At 45.8% G+C, this 16,737-nt stretch overlaps 1 protein-coding gene across 9 annotated transcripts in view; it reads right to left on the bottom strand.

The window, feature by feature from the left end:
- Positions 1–16,737, bottom strand: part of SRGAP2 (SLIT-ROBO Rho GTPase activating protein 2) — a 230,964-nt gene that overhangs the window by 125,406 nt on the left and 88,821 nt on the right. For all 9 annotated transcript variants that reach the window (XM_004756459.3, XM_004756461.3, XM_004756460.3 and 6 more), the window contains one exon: positions 16,367–16,559. In XM_004756459.3, the coding sequence (XP_004756516.1) occupies positions 16,367–16,559 (193 nt within the window). The remainder of the gene's footprint in view (positions 1–16,366; positions 16,560–16,737) is intronic.

Here is a 16,737-nt window from a genome sequence, read left to right as displayed (position 1 = left end):
GGAAACCGAGGCTCCAATAACGGAACAGGGCGAGAACTCAGTTCTCCTGAGTAGCCATCATTTCCTCATTTCATGGTGACATTTGCTCTATTTCCACTAAACCTGCGGATTCCTGGTGCTGAAAGAGTTAATGGACAATGCTCAGCTGCCCGAGCCCCGGAGCACAGAGCTATTCCAAGACAGCACATAACCGGAATACCAAGGGTCCGTGAACCCGGAGGGAGCAAAACTGCTGGTGCCTGACGGCGCCGGAAAGCATGTTGACACGCTGCATGTGGTTACACATGAAAGGCAAGTGACTAGGAAAAGCAGTTTTGAATCCCACCCCATTCTAATTTGGGACTGGCTCTGGGCACCTACTGAAGCCCCGGGCCACACCCTAGCCGCTCTGTAAAATGACCCTGGAGTTCCTTCCCTCTCTGCTCTGTGGCCTCGAGTTAACTCCTTCTCTGCTTCCACCAGGGTCAAAGCAGTTCTTAGAACTGGGGAACTATGCAGGGCAATCAAGATCCAAGAGGGAACAATCCATGGCAAGATTCTCAGTGTGGATTCAGATGAGAGCCGCCTAGTATCTGCCGTCTCCAAGGCGCATGGGGCCTGGAGCCTTGAGCAGCCAGGCTCCCAAGTCTGAGCACAGCTTCTCTAAGAGTGAGTCCTCAGGACCCCAAATCACTGTGCATCAGAGTCACCTGTGGTGCTTTTTTTAAAAGTACGGTTTCCTGTGCTCTTCTGCCAGTTTCTGCTTTACTAGGGGTGGAGTGATGCTCACGAATCTGCATTTAATTTTATTGAAAGTTTTATTTATTTAAGTCTCTATACTCAACATGGGGCTCGAACTCATAACCCCGAGATCAAGAGTTACACACTCCCGACTGAGTGAGCCAGGCACCCCAGGAATCTGCATTTTAAATACACACCCCAGGGAATATCATACACACCAAAATGTTAAGAACCAATGCTCTTAAAGCAATGTTTTTTAAACTGGGATACAACCCATTAGTAGGGTTAATAAATCAATTTAGCAGGTTACCACCCAGCATTTCTTAAAAAAATGAAAGAGAAAACAGTGGGACATAATAACACAGAACCAAGCAGAAAATAGCAGAGTACAACACACAGAGCAAAGACGTATAGGGATTGTTTTACAAAAATGCTGTTCTCAGTTAATTAAAAATACACCGTGAAATGTCTATACATGGGTGCATTCCAGCTCGTACTACAAAATATTTTTATAAAATCTTTTTGGGGGTGATTACTTACCCCAGATCCTTTTGGAGAAACTAAGAATTCTCTTCCAAGTATTCTCCAAAGGAAGGAGAGAAGGAGAGAGAGAGGGAGGAGGTGTTACGCACACACACACCATAAGGTATGAGTCATTGGTCCCTAAACTTTGAGAAGCTCCAGCCTTAAGGACTTCTCTTGAGGACACTCCTGACAGCAGCCTAGTCCTCTGGTCACAGTGCGCACCTGATAATTTCCGGACTGTCTCAATGACTTTCTCTGGAAGCTCGGTAAATGACTGCTAGTATCTGCCTAAGTGGCCTCACCATGTTGATTCTCTTTCTCTTAGATTCAGGGTGACTAGAAATGTTGAAGGTCAACAGTGTCCCTCAGAACACTGGGAGAAAGCTATTAGCAAATGGCAAGAATGAGGGGAGCAGTAGCGTGGTCACAACATCAGTGTTCCCCCAAGGAAGGTGCTCCCTGTCCCTAGCACTGCAAGGGTCGGCTGTGGGACTGGTGCCTTTCTGCATACCTACTGGTAACGTCAGCAGAAGAACATGCTTATTCCCAAGTTAGTGACTTCTTTGACCAGTAAATGCACACACATTTATAAACACAGAGACCCAGTCTCATCTTCTCCCTATGCCCAAAAGGACAGAAATTCTTCAGCCCTGGATGGGAGATTCGGAAGAGGCGAAGACCATGAGAAAAGGAGCAGCAGCCCAGCTTGATCCCCTACATGGTCTCATGCTAATGGCTGACCGAGCCGCACAAAGTGAGGGTGAAATTGGGAGCAAAGGCTTTAGAAGCCAGCCCTTGTCCGATGTGGCACCTGTGACGTGGAGAAGGGTCAGGAAAGATGGCGAAGTCGGGCAGGGAGGACTATTAAGAAGACAGAGCATCAAACTTCAAGACTATCTTAAATTTCCTGATGCTTTTCAGTAACTTGTTTTCCTGCGGTGGAAACTGGCACAGCATCGGGGATGCTTTGGGTCCATCTGTTTTTGAACTTAAGCTGCAGACAAGACTCAGAACAGCTGGAATCAGCAGCACTGACCATGTTTTATGTGTCTGGAGGAAGGAGAGGAGTAGGGTAAGTGTGAAGAGTTACATGGGGCAAAGGAAGGGGGATCTGGAAGCCATCCCCAGGCAGAGAGGAGACAATGGCCAGGTCGGAATTGACGCAAAAGAACTTTTTCTGTGCATCTGAGCACAGAATGCCAAAGAGAACAAACAATGGGGGAGTCAGAACGGGGCGCCAGCAAACAGGCCAGCAACAGGGCCCCAAATTCCGCAAGTCTGGATGTCACTGAGCAGTACCCTGCAGCCTCGCCTCTGAGGGACCAGACCAAGATCATTCAAGGTACAGTGTCAAGCATATTACATGAGTTGCTGGTAAAGGACTTCACAGTCAGCCTAGACCTGCAATGAGAGCTGGACTTTTGATTCCTAGACACGAGAAAGGTGCTCATGGAGAACAGCTGTGGGAATTGAGAGAAAGTGGCGAGAGTCATAAGCCATCCGGTGGCTTTCCCACAGTCACGATGGGCCCAGCAGTGAGGGGGAAATGACCTCAGGATGGTCCTCAGGGTCTGCCCTGTGTCCGGTCTAAGGCCCCGGCATTGACTTCCGACAATGCCCTAAGTACATCTATGGATAGGCAGGTCTCTTACTTCTCCCACGGCTGCTCAGTCTCAACTTGAGAGAAAAGATTGGGTGGTGATAAATGTCCATCAAGACCTCATTCGGAAGGGGAAAAAATAAAATACAAGCAGAAAGGAATAAACAAAATGGTATTTCAAATAACTACTGAAATCACACCAAAGGTCTGGAGGTTGGAAGAGAAGGAATTAGCACTCAACTTTTTGAACACCGTGTTTTGGTCCTTAAGGCTGGAAGTAAACAAACAGACAAACAAAACCCTCTAAAGCAGTATTAAATTCTAGTTAGTCATCTTCTTCTTCAGAGGCATGGGTTAGTGGTTCTGAAACGATTTTGTGGATATATTAGGACTGGGCAATTAGATACACACATTACAGATAATGGGTGCCAGATTTCTCACTGCTCAGAGAACAGGGTTATAGATGTGGAAAGGGAGAAAATAGACTAAAACATGTGGGGCTGGATTAGAATTGGAAGATATGGATGAGACTTATGGCTTTAATAGAGATAAGTCCATAGATAGAGACATAACCCAGAGAAGTGTGTGGGTATGTGCATGTGTGCACACACATACCCGTTCAACTGCCTCTGTCTGCCAAGAGGGACCACAAACAGTAGGAGTTTAGTAACAAGGAGCACATCTAGCATCCACAGTTTCTAAATACCATTCGCCATGAACAGGATCCAGGGCTCCTGGAAGAAAGGGCTCCTGAGGTGAAGCAAGGAAAGGACAAGATGAGGCTAGAACATCATTTTGGGCCAGAAAGCTGAACGGTGGGAACATGTCAAAAGGATACAGGAACCAGCCTGGAATGAACATTAAAATAAATAAAGACAGTAAAGGACAACGTGAAAACCTGCTAGGGGCACCTGGAGGGCTCAGTCGGATAAGCATCTGCCTTTGGCTCCAGTCATCATCCTGGAGTCCCTGGCTGGAGCCCCATGGTGGGCTCCCTGCTCAGCTGGGGGTCCGCTTCTGCCTCCCCTCCCCAGCCTCCTTTCCTGCCCTCTCACTCACTCTCTCAAATAAATAAAACCTTGTTTTTTAAAAAAAAAAAAGGATTATAACCTATTGAATAAAAGCAGAATCCATGAGTCTAAACTGATATACAGAAATAGCTAGACAAATATCTGGGGGGGGGGGGATGGGGAAAGTTCTTCCTTACAGTAGCATCCCAACTGATAAATGTAGAAAAAAATGATATGGAAACTAGGATAATTACCGTTTGGTGACCATCATCATAATAATTGATTCAAGCAAGAGTCATCACCGCATGCTACAACCGATAAGTGGAAGTTTTGAAAAGCAACATGATATTTACATGGTCTCAAAGTATCTCTCCAAAATGCATTAATTACAAAGCATAAACTAGAATAACTTTATGGTAGAGAAATCCGGCAGACACCACTCTAAGCAAATGATCAAAGTTAACATCACCAGTAGTGGGAAATCATCAGCCAGTGACTCCTGATATTAGGTGCTGAGAATAAAACATCACTCCCATGGTATTTCTGCCCAAAGCACATAACCTAAAGATAATCATAAAGAAATACCAGACAGTATCAGAGACACCAAGTTAAGAGACATTCTACAAAATAACTGAGCTGAATGCTCCCCAGAAATAGCAAGGGCATGAACTACAATGAAAGACCTGGAAACCATTCCACATCAAAGGCAACTAAAGAGACAAGCCAGCTGAATGAAATGCATAATCTCTTTGGCCAGAAAGAAAACTGGGGGAACAAATGGTAAACCTGAATATCGGTGGATTATACAATATTATTCTATCAATATTTATACCCTGATTTTGGTCACTGTATTGGTCCTTATGTCATAGTACAACCTTACTGTAAGTGACTATATACTGGAGTATACGGAGGTCAAGGGGCATCATGTCTACAAATTATGCTCAAGTGTTTCAGGAAAAAAACATGCACGTGCATGAGCTGTGTCTGGAGAGAAAAAGAAGTAGAAAGCAAATGCAGTAATATGCTAACATTTCCGGACAATCTGGTAAATGCCAGAAATTCTCCTGCCATTCCTGCAACTTTCTGTAAATCTAAAATGATACCAAAAACAATGTTTATAAAGATCCCATTCTGGAGAAAAGTGAAAAGAAACCCTTTCTCCATCTCGTCTTTGGCACTAAATATACGTGACTTTGTGTTATCTTTTTTTCATATAAACCTCCTGTCTTCCACATGAGACAATGAGCCTCCTGAGGGCAGAAGTTGGGTTCTACACGGCTCTCGGACCCCAGGTACCTGCCAGAACCCATTGGTCAGGGCTGAGGATAAAGATGAAGCCAAGTGTTATGACTGAATCACATATAATACGGGTGATTGAAAGGGTCACTCAACAGTGCTGATTCCTCAACCTTGAACTCTGCACCTTTTCAGAACACACACACACAACCTTAATATATTTCACATTAAATGGGAACCTCCATGAGAACAGTGGCTTATTCTTCTGTGTGGATTTAATTCGCCCTTGGTGTAGACTAAGCACTGAAAAAATGTTGTTGAAGTGTACAGGTGAACCTCACTTACCATGATTGGTGTTCGCCAAAACTTTCTGTGTTAATGAACAAAAGGGCCAGGAATGGACTTGTTTTCCAGAAGAAAGAAAAGCACAAGGATGTTCTTAAGCCCCCAACATAATAAGGAGCTTATCAAAGATTTTCAAGCCAATACTTACTGATGAGAGTGACTTGAAAACTGGCCCAGACCTGATAAATTGCTTTTTCCATTTGGTTAAAGGTGAGAATGTTTCTAAAGTCTTCTCTAATTTGGAACCAAGAACGCCTACTAAAGATGTATTATAGGGGCGCCTGGCTAGCACAGCCAGTAGAGGGTGAACTTTTGATCTCAGGTTCGTGAGTTCAAGCCCCCCACACAGATCTTAGAAAGAAAGAAAGAAAGAAAGATGTATTATGTATCTTTTTTCCTTGTGGCTTCCCTGAACTATGCCATAAAGAAGGTGTCCTAAAGCCTAGCGGGCTAGCCGGAAACTATGTGTATTTCAGGGCTGGGAATGGGGTGGGGAGAAAAGATGTCTAGCTGAATTCTCTACAGGGAACATTACCCTCATTCACTTTCCAGTACGGAGACCTGGCAAAACCAACACTGAAAATGTACATGAATTAAGTTAGCAGCCAAGACAAAGGCCCTAACAATACCATGTAATCCGCACGTTCCGAGAACCCGAACGGCCTCCGGAGGTGCTAATGGAAAAGTCTCTGTGGCACGCCCACCTGAATGTCTGTATGTGTGTGTACCTGGGACTCTGTGGCTGGGAAGGGCACACGTTTCCACCCATGACCAGACAAAACAGAAGCAAGGAGGGGGCTGACCAGTCGAGCATCTATATAGGAAGAAGGGCGGGGAGGAGTGCAGAAAGTCAATACACCAAAGAAGCCGGATCCTTCTTTATGGGGCCTGCCAGCCTGGCTTCCCCGGCTCTCTGTCAGAGTCTACTCAGGAGCGTGGGCTCTGTTTTCCAAAGGAACTGTCTCGGAAATCATTTCCACCTGTATGCCGTGGAATCAAGTCCGTCTGACTTCCTCCTTTTGCTAAATCCTCAAGATGCTGCCTGTAAATTCAAAGAATTTCAAGCACCAACAGAAACCCCCGCCCCTACCCCCGGAACACAGTAGTTCTGAACATCTGTTGTTTACAAGGGCGCAGGCTGAGAGCTGCCAGACTTGTTCCACAACCTCTCCTTGAAGACAGAGGCTGCTAGGGAGGGATGTCTACACTCCATGCAAGGATGCCTTGTCTCGACCGCTTAAGTAGAAATTGGCAAACACAGCTCAGCATCCTACCGTTGAAGATAATCCTACTTTGTTCGATTCATTTTCTAATCCTGGTTCTTTAACCAGCTGTACCCAAAATATGTTAAGAAGCAGAGCTCTGCTTATTGATCTTCCCTGAGTTGAAAACCCGAGGGGGCAATGATCCAGTGATTGGTGGCAGTGTAAAAGGCCAGGAGGTAGCAGGAAAGATGATCCCTTTTCAACTCTGAAAAATCCAAACCCTCCTTTTTTTCTCATTCTCCCTAAATCCTTCATTAACACTGAGCTCTTCCCATATGACTCTGTGTCTCTTCCCAGCACGATGCCTCAGCACAGCGAAGGAACTGGATATTAAAGTCTTTACTTCAATTAACTTGGGGCCAAACCTAATTGAGAACATAACTGCTATCTTTTACCTTTTCCTGCCTAAGCCAAGCACAAGTCCCTCCTGAGTAATCCACCTTCCCTCCCTTCCCGGTGACTACTAGAACCTGCCACAGACAGGGTCCTATTTTTAGAATCATGTGCCCATGCGCATATGTGCTCTTATTATTCTCTGTCAGCCCGTCTGATGTTCCCCATTTCAATTATGAAAAGTCCTTATGGCAGAGACTGTCTTTTCTTCTTATCTTGTAAACCCTCCCACTTAACGCAGTCAGCTCCCAATAAAGATGACATGGCTTTTGCCTTTAAAAGGGAACTGGATCAAAGTCAATTCATTTAATTGGCTGCGAATTCCTGAAAATTAAAGATCCTTCGAACCAGACGCACATTGCTTCCTGTGTCTACCGCAGAATTATTATGAGACTTACGACAGCCGAGAAAACAAATACTGAAAGTTTCCTGCACCCCAGCACTGTTGTTAAGAGGCACGATCAGCAGCGGCTGGCTCCGGCAAGCTGAAAGCCTGAGGTGTGTCCTGCTAGCATTCCAATGGCAGAGCCTCGGAGGCACCGGAAGCCCCAGCATCCTCCCAACTGCTCATTAAAGCATGTTTTGCTCCCAAATGCCCTCTATCATTTCATACCCCGAAAGGATGCTACAAAGCCATGGTTGCAGAAACGCAGCAGCTTCTGTTTGACCTCATGAGCCAATCCAGTAGACCACAATCTGGGATGCTCACGACCGAGGCTGCTGGTAGACCTGACCAGGCCTGGCGTGCTTTCATCCACCCCGGCTTGCAATCAGGACCTCAGCACATATTTATGGAAACCCACGATTTGCCCATTAGACATCAGAGGGAAGACAAATGCCCTCCTTTTGATGATTATGAGCCTGGGTCTAAAAGGAACATACCAGGCTTAACTACCTGGTTCAACATAGCTCATGACCCCTTGTGAACATGACAGCTTATAAGACAAAACGTGCAACTGCTTTTTATAGGAACCGGACGTACAATTATAGAGAGTCACATAATTGCATCGCTCCCGCCCAGTGCAGCCGTATCACAAAAATCAGGAAGGAGGATGAGTTTGGTCATTCACAAGGGCCCACACACAGGGGTCACTGAGGAAAAGGGAGATGGAAATGATGCTACCTGGGGCCAGGCTTAGGAATGCTTCACTCCACACAGGGAATAAATAGGGCATCTAATCCACCAAGGTCTTACCTGGGATAAGTATGTTCAGTCCCATCTCCTGAGGACAAGAGCAGCCCTTGTATTTCCATGTGCTAAGTGCTGTCCTAAGGGCTTCATGTACATTAATTCTCTTACTCAGCAGAACAGCTCCATGAGGCAGGCACTGGTAGGACCCTGAATTTACAGACAAGGAAACTGAGGCAACCAAGAACCTTCACTACAATCACCCAGCTGGTAAGTGAGAAATCCAGGATTGCAAACCCAGGAAATATGCTTCCAGAATTGGTGCTCTTGACCGCCATGTTATCCTCCTCCTGTGGTCGTGATAATTACATCAGCTACCTTTTTTTTTTTGAGCATCTGTAAGTTAGAGGCACTACGCTAGTGCTTCGTATGTATTATATCTAATCCTTAAACAACTCTTCAAGGTGACTATTAGTCTCTACATTTCGCAGATGAGTGAACTGAAGCTAAAAGGGGTTAAGCGACTTGCTCAAGGTCACAGGGCTGTCAGTGGAAGAGACAGGACTCAGACCCAAATGTGTCTGGACTAAAGCTCTCAACTTAAAAAAAAATAAATTAAATAAAAAATAATAATGAAGCTCTCAGCTTTTACTACTAAGTCATTTTACTACTAAGCTCTACCAAAGAGCTTTCGAATGAATTTTGTCTTTGTTCCAAAGACTGGCCAGCACCCTGTCCTGCTGACCTCCATCCTGCCCTCCCAAAACTGCTTTCATGTGTCTCTTCTATCCTGCTTTTGTCCATGTGTGAGGAGACTTCCCAAGTCTTCCAAAAAGGACCCAAGCACCACCTAATTCTGTATGGACTAGGCCAACAGGACACTCATCAGGGGACCTTTTGTTAGTTTCTAAATAAAGATTACAGCTTGAGCCATGGCAAAGAGAAGCCAACCCTTGCTCAATACCAGATGCTACATCTGGGCAAAAACTTCCCCAAGGGAACAAACAGCTCCCAAATATGTCCAAAATGAAGGAGTGACATACTGCTCCCAGGAAGTGAGGGGTTCTTCCTTTCGGGCAGCTTCAGGCCTCCTCCTACCTCCGTCCTCAAAGTCATCACTACTCAAAAGAAGGAACTTTCTGGTCCGCCACCCTTTTCTGATTTGCAATCACAGCTGTAACAACCTCGATGGCCAACTGACTCTGCTTTTCAACCCCCTGCTATCCTGTCAGGCTGAGGAACAGCTCTGAAGTTAACTCCAGAGGAAAAATCCATCGATGGTAGGTGACGTAACTGCAGAGACAGTACACAATCAAATACTGGGCCCGGGGCCAAGAACATGGACTCTACAAGAATGTCTCTCTAATTAATTGTGTATCTAACCTCCCACTGAAAGGCATATTGCAGGTTGAATGTCTGCGAGATTCCTGAGATAATGGGTCGTTGCTCCCTCACCTCCCTTCCCAGAGTTGCACAATTCATAATCAGCCAAATAAGAGGGTTTACTTTCCAAGTGTATCTCTTTAATGTCCTGCTAATTTCATGTTAGTGAGAATAGGATATTGTCTTCTTCCTATCCCCAACCTAGCGCAATGCCTGGTCCTCAAAATGTGTACTGAACGAATGCACAAATAAATGTATCTTTTAAGTCACTTTTCATTCTCTGCAATCTGAGTACCACAGACAATACAAAGGCTGTTTCCCTCTTTTTTCCTCCTCAACCCTTAATGTTGGAAATCAGACACTGCCACAGCCTCGATCATCACCTTGCTATGAACATGCCCAAATATCTACCCAAAACCCAGACTTCAGCCCTGAACACAAGCCCAGACCTTTAGCCCTGAACACAGCCATTGATTTTCTCTCAATTACTGAAAATTTCAGCTTCAATATCCTTCTAGCATCTTAAACTTAACATCAAAAGCCAAATTTCTCGTACTGTACCCCTTCAAAAACAACTCTTCCGACCTTTGGTATTTCTATTAAAGGCACCATTAATCTACCAGTCACCCACGTCCAAAAGAACCTTCACCAGCCCTCCTTCTTTTGTGTTTCCAAGTTCACTTGAAACCTGAATCCCATCTGTCAGCAATTCCTGTAGATTCTTCCTGCACCAGGTGTTTTCCATCTGTCTCTAGACTGGAAGCTCCAGGATTGTAGGGGGACAGTTTTCCTTTTGCCTGGCATGTGTCAGTCACATGGGAAGAGCACTATATATACTTGCTAAGTGGTCTGAGAGATCAATTTCTGTCCCTTTCATTCCTACCATCCCACCCTAATTTAGATCCTCATTATCTGCTGTGGCAACGGGTTTCACCATCTCGAGTTTCCAGTCCTTTAGTCAATCACCACCATTAAGGTTAAGGTTAAGCTTTGGTAAGCAGAACTCAGACCTCAGCTTGGATCCTAGCTGTTCAAACCTGTAGGTTTCCAGTGTCTATTGCATAGCGCCAAATCTCTGTCGAAAGTCAAGGCCCTCCACAATATGGCCCTATCTACTTTTGCCCAACTCCTCCACACACCGTTGTTAACCAGCCAAACCAGCCCACTTGCTGCGTCCTGAAAAGCACTTTGTACTTTCCTCCTGCTGTGCCCCTCCGTGCCTACAACATCCCCTCTCTCCATCGATCAAAATCCTACCCATTTTCTTCAATGTCTGGTTCAAATTCCATTTCTTCCCTGAAGTCTCCTGACCACGCCAACCGTGCTGCTTCCCTTCCGCAGCACACACATCTTGCCTTATACTGAAGATGTGTTATAGTATTCAGGTAGAATTTCTCCCCAACCGGACAATAAATTCATTTGGGAAAGAACCACTCCTTCTACTTCTTTGGATCTCCCTCCTCTAAGAGTCTAGAACAATATCTCAAAAATATTCAACAAATATTTGTTGTTAAGGAAAAAGAAAAGCTGGAAGAAAGAAAAGATGTTGGCAGTGGGTTTTACAGTAGCATAAGGTCTCTGCAAAGAACACAGCAGGATAGCGATGTAGGAGGATTCCTCTAAAGATTCGACAGGCAAAAAAAAAAAAAAAAAAGGAAGGAAAGAACTGAGCTATTAAAAGTAGGAGATCAAAACCAAGTGAGCTATGACTGAAAGGTAATTTACAACAAGTCTATGTTAAAAAAAAAAAAAAAAACACAGCCACAGCCAAAGCATTATCAATTAGAGTCCTGCTGGGCAATATTAACACAGATTCCACTTAAAAGAGACAATCAAAGGCTTAGCAGCAAGTAGGAATACATTTATACTCTTCAAGGAGCCAAAGAAAATGCAAGAACATCTTCCCTAGGAAGACTTCCTACCCTCACATAGTATTTTATCTCTGCTCTTAATCAAACCAGGCGGATAGAATTTCAGACAGGAGCAGGTTCACCCACCATTCAAAGGGAAGGCGGAAGCCATGTTCCCTTCTTAAACAAAGCAGAATACGGTAGAATCAAATAAACGCTATGTAGTTCCATCCGCAGCATCTCTCATTCTTTCTGCGGGGGGAGGGGAAGAGAAGGAGCGTGATGGGACCGCAGGGTCAGCCTCTGCAAAGGAGTCAGAGCTAGGAGGGCTTTAATGAGGATGTTGGCTCGGAGCACAGTGCGGGAGAGGACAAAAGGTGAGCAGGAGCAAAGCCGAACGGGAAGCAAAGCCGAAGAGTGACAGCCTAATGGCTTCCTGGGTAAGAAGTTGTCCAAAAGAAGAAAAAAGCAGCTCAGCAATGTTTGTCCCTAAATGCAGTCACTTAAAACCCTCACCAAATACCCAACCGAACTGAGTGCGACAGGCTGAAATGGAGCCAGGCTGAGAAACTGGCCTGGAAAAGGGCGGGGCGGGTCCCTGTAGACGGACCTCGGCCCCGGCCACCCTGCCGCAGCCGGACCTGGAGAGTCTCCACCGCCCTGAGCCGCGTCTGCCCGGAGCTGTCGTTGGCAGCTGCTCTCCTGGCAGCGCAGAGAGCCAAATCCATGGCATTGCTGGGCCAACAGCTGCTACAGCTCCGGGGGAGGCGACGAGTGCCCGCTGAGACGCTCTGGGCAGAGAATGAACTATTCTCGGGATCAGCCCTAGAGTCAGCAAAATCGAGGCTACACTCCACCGGCTGAATGAAAATACAGTACAACTGCCGCTCCCGAGAGCCGGGAAACCCACAGCCCTTCTTCTGGCCCAGCCTCTCTGGCCTGGAGTGCTTCATGCCCTCACGCCTCTACTTCTGAGGGCACGACTTCGGGTCAGGCCCAGGTTAACCTTCGGCTCCCGCTCCCCGCCACACCTTAACAGGGCTCGGGCTTCCCGGGCTGTCTCCGAGACTGATCTTCTGTGGTGTTGCCATAGTTACCGTCCTGAAGCACGGCCATAATTAGGTTCCTTGCTCAAAAACTATCAATGGCTCCCCACGCTTATAGAATAAACCCTGTCGCCTGGCAGTCCCTCGCTACTAGGATCAGGCCCCTTCCAACTTTTCCAAGCTTGTTTCACGATTGCACTCATTATTCCATTCCTCCAGATGAGATACCCACAAGTCTTGTGTTTGCAACTCTGTGCCTTCACCGACCCTGTTCCTTCTGCCTGAAGTGCTTCCTTCCCCCATCCGTCAATCCTCCTTCTGCAACTTCCGCCTTGTCTCCACTGAATTCAGCTCACAGGACCAGTACCTAGCACCTGCACTTGTGTTTTCCCATTTCCCAACCGCTGACCTTCACCTTCGTGAAGCCCCGCCCAGTCTGTAACCAGAAAAGATGTCTATTCCCTATGCACTTATGGCGCTTTGTATGGAAGGGTGGACATGGTCTTTCACTGATGCCGTGGCAAGGCTGCAAACAGTCCCCTACTATGTTTCCTCTTCTCCTATATGAATAGAAACTCTACCTTCTGGTGTCCCCCCGCAAGAACCCAGAGGGCTCACTACCACGCTGTCGCATCAAACCTGAGCTCCTCTCTCTGCCCGCCTGCCAAGGCGCCGTCATTTGGGGTCTGCTCCACTTCCCTAACCTTATTTTTCACTGCTTTTGAAAATATCTGAAATCTCGTAATATTTTGCTCAGACCTCCACTGAAGCCCCTTTCACGTTACATTGTTCCCACGTCTCTCTTGCCTGTTAGCGAGGGTTCCAGAGCTTACCTCAGCCTCCAGAGGAATCGGCACAGAGCGCAGCACCCAGCAGGTACTTAAAGGGGGGGTTGGTGGGCAAGTAGATTGTTGCTCAGGATAAGATCAGATAGGAAGCTATTAAAGTAAATTACCCATCAAGGGACAGCAAAAGGAGTGAAGTCCCCTCTTACAAGCTCTTAGAGTACCTTGTACTTCCGTTCCGCAACACTTACCTCAACTCATCTAACTGTGATTTGTTTAATGTCCGTTTCCTCATCCTGCTATAAGTGTCCTACGCTAGACGCGGCGCCTGTTCACAGCTATACCCATGGCACAGTGTCAGGCTTGAAGGAGTTCAAGGAATGTGCAATGGATATTTGTTGAAGGAACGGAAAAGAAACTTCCTTCTAATGAAGGTGGATCCCTCCCTCGTTCCCCTGTACCCCGGACCCCCTCGGCAGCAAACGCTTCTGCTTCCTCTCAAGGACACGCGCTGTTCTCTGCTACACAAATCTACCCTCAAAACCTTGCCCAAGTCCCACTTGCTTCCTGAAAACTCTCCTGACTGTTCCAGATCCTTTATCTATCTCTGATGATTTCTCTCTGACCTCTTATCACATCTATATTCCACACAAAACCAATGATTTCTTAATGAGATCAGTATTGCTTTGCTCTCTGGTTGCTTCCTGTATTAAAAATCTTTTCTCCCCAGCCAGATATGGCCCCCTGTGGAGACACAAAATAAACTTCTCTTGTATCTTCCAGTGCCTGTACAATACGGAGTACACAGACAGCTCTTACTAAATACTCACTGGTTGTTTGGGGGGAGCAGTGGGATGAAGCCAGGTACCAGCTTTATCAGAAGGGAAATCAATTCTTCCAAAACACCCTATCCCTTGTATGTGATCTTAATCAGAGCAATTCAGCTGACTTAGAGATTAGCACATCTGTACTTTAATTTATAGTAAATATGTCTTTAAGCTGAAAATATGGTAGTACTAAAAATCAAATGCTATTTTAAACTTAGGAGTAGCTTACCAACAGAATAAATCCAACATTGAGTCATTTTTCTAAAGCAAATGATTTCTCTCCCAAATCTTCATTTATCATATACTAAAATAACATTTTATTCTCTCCGGATTGCTTATTATAAAGAGAACAGGACTTGGGAAAGATAAGGAGCTCTGAGGACAAAACATCTGGAGGAAATTCTCATTCTGGCTTATACTGAGAGTATCATCTGTTCTCCTTAAACTTAGCCTCCATATTCATTGCTCAAAGCTGGTTCGTAAAAGAAAATTTGTGTCCCAAATTATTAGAGTGATAAATAAAAATAGAGAATGGGGGGAAACAAGATATACTTGGCATTAGTTCCTACATTCATTCATTCATTTACTCATTCAACAATGTTTAACGAGCATCTATTATATACCACATACTGTACCAGGCACTGTGGGAGGCTGAAAAATGAATCAGAAAAAGCTTACACCGTCCATGAAGGGAAGAAAATGAAAGGCAGACAGTCCAGAATGCCCTAATAAAAGAACAAATAAAATGCTATAAAAATCAGAAAAGGGAGAGCATTCTTTCCTTTGGGAGAATCAAGAAAGTTTCTTGGACCATGATGCATCTGAGACGGGTCTCAAAGCCCAGGTATGTCTGACATACATCTCAGGTATGTCTTTGACATGCAGAGATATAAAGAATGGGGACCTAAGTTCAAATAACAGGATGGGCAAAGGCCCGTTGGAGCTGATGTTTTATTTGGCTAAGGTACAGTAGAGGGAAAAAAAACCAAAGCAGAACAGGAAGTAAGGTTGGAAAGCCAGTCAGGGCCAGATGTAGAGGGGCTTGAAGAAAAAGCCCAGGTGTGTATACCTCTGTGCCTAGAGCAGAACTTCTCAAACTTTAAAGTGCATACCAATCACGTGAGTCTCTTGTCAGGGTAGGTCTGGGGATGGGACCGGAGATTCTACATTTCCAACATCCTAGGTGGTGTCGATATCGGGAGACCACACCCTGGGCATCAAGAACATAGACAGTGGGAAGCCATTGCACAGAGAACCCGTCCAATCTCCAGTGTGTTCCAGGAAGGCTAAATCTGCTAAGAGCGGGTTGGGCAGACTGGAATGGGGAGAAGCCATACACTGTGGACCCCGATGCTAGTTGTTTGTTACAATCACCTGCAAAGCTTTTACACCATGCTGTTACCCAGGCCCCACTCCCAGAGATTCTGACTTAATTGCTCTGGAATGAGGCCCAGATTTCAGCATTTTAAAAAAGTACTCCAGAGAATTCTAATGTGAAAGCAGAGTCGAGAATCTCTGCTGTGGATAATAATGAGTAATGCAATCATTCAGACAACAGAGGTGATGATCTAAACTAGGGCCATGGCAGTGAGGACAGAGTGAAAGGGTCACTTGCATGAAATGCTACCCAAGGAACAGACCATGTGGGCAGTGAGTCAGACATACGGTGACAGCACCATTCACTTCTTCCGATTGAAGACAGTTTGGTCATTTCTTAAGAACACAGACTCTGGAGCTGGACTGCCTGGATTTGAATCCCAGCTCTGCTATTGATTTACTAGAGGCATGTGTGTGTGTGTGTGTGTGTGTGTGTGTGTGTGTGAGAGAGAGAGAGAGAGAGAGAGAAAGAGACAGAGAGATATCTTAAGCAACCTCCTAACTTCTTTATGACACGGTTTCCTCATCCATAAATTGGGGATATAACAACAATCAATGCACAAACTTGTGGAGATTAAATGATTAAATTAAATACATACATTAAATTAAATACGTAATACTCTTAGAACCACGCTTAGCACAGTGCTGTCATTATTAGCACAGTTCACCATCTCTTCTGACCCCTCTCGGATCCTGACCTGCATATCCGACCCATACGGAAAGACGTCCTTGAAAGGGCTCTCTACCTTTAGCCAGTCAGAAGTCCCTGGCGCACCTTTCGAGAATGCGCACGGATCTAGGTGTCACATCCCGCCTCACCCCCTCCCGGGCCCCATTCCCAAGGTCCCTGCGGGAAGCAGCCTCGGAGTCCCTACTTGAACTGCTGGTCCTTGGTGCTGCGCGTCTTGGCCAGGAAGCGCTCAGCCAGCTTCTCCAGGTTGCGGGAGTAGTCCATCTCGATCTCCGCCTTCTTCCGGAAGAAGTCCTGGAGGTCCTGGAGAAGCTGCACCCGGAGCTCACACTGCTGATCCAGGCATTTCATCTGCTCCGTGAGCTGGGCGCGGATCTCTGCAACACAAGCAAGGCTAGACCGTCAGACGGCGATCCCTAAAGTCAAGACACAACAAAACAGAAACATACATACCCACATTTACCCCTTTTATTTAGTTAGGAACTTAAAGCCTTTAATTTAAAAAAAGGGGGGGGCTCAAGCTTAACATGGCCACAGGATATGAGGCACCTCCAA

Source organism: Mustela putorius, unplaced genomic scaffold (assembly GCF_011764305.1).
Source record: "Mustela putorius furo isolate JIRA1106 unplaced genomic scaffold, ASM1176430v1.1 tig00000508_pilon_pilon_pilon, whole genome shotgun sequence".
NCBI lineage: Eukaryota > Metazoa > Chordata > Mammalia > Carnivora > Mustelidae > Mustela > Mustela putorius.
This window is presented reverse-complemented; position numbering and strand designations above follow the sequence as displayed.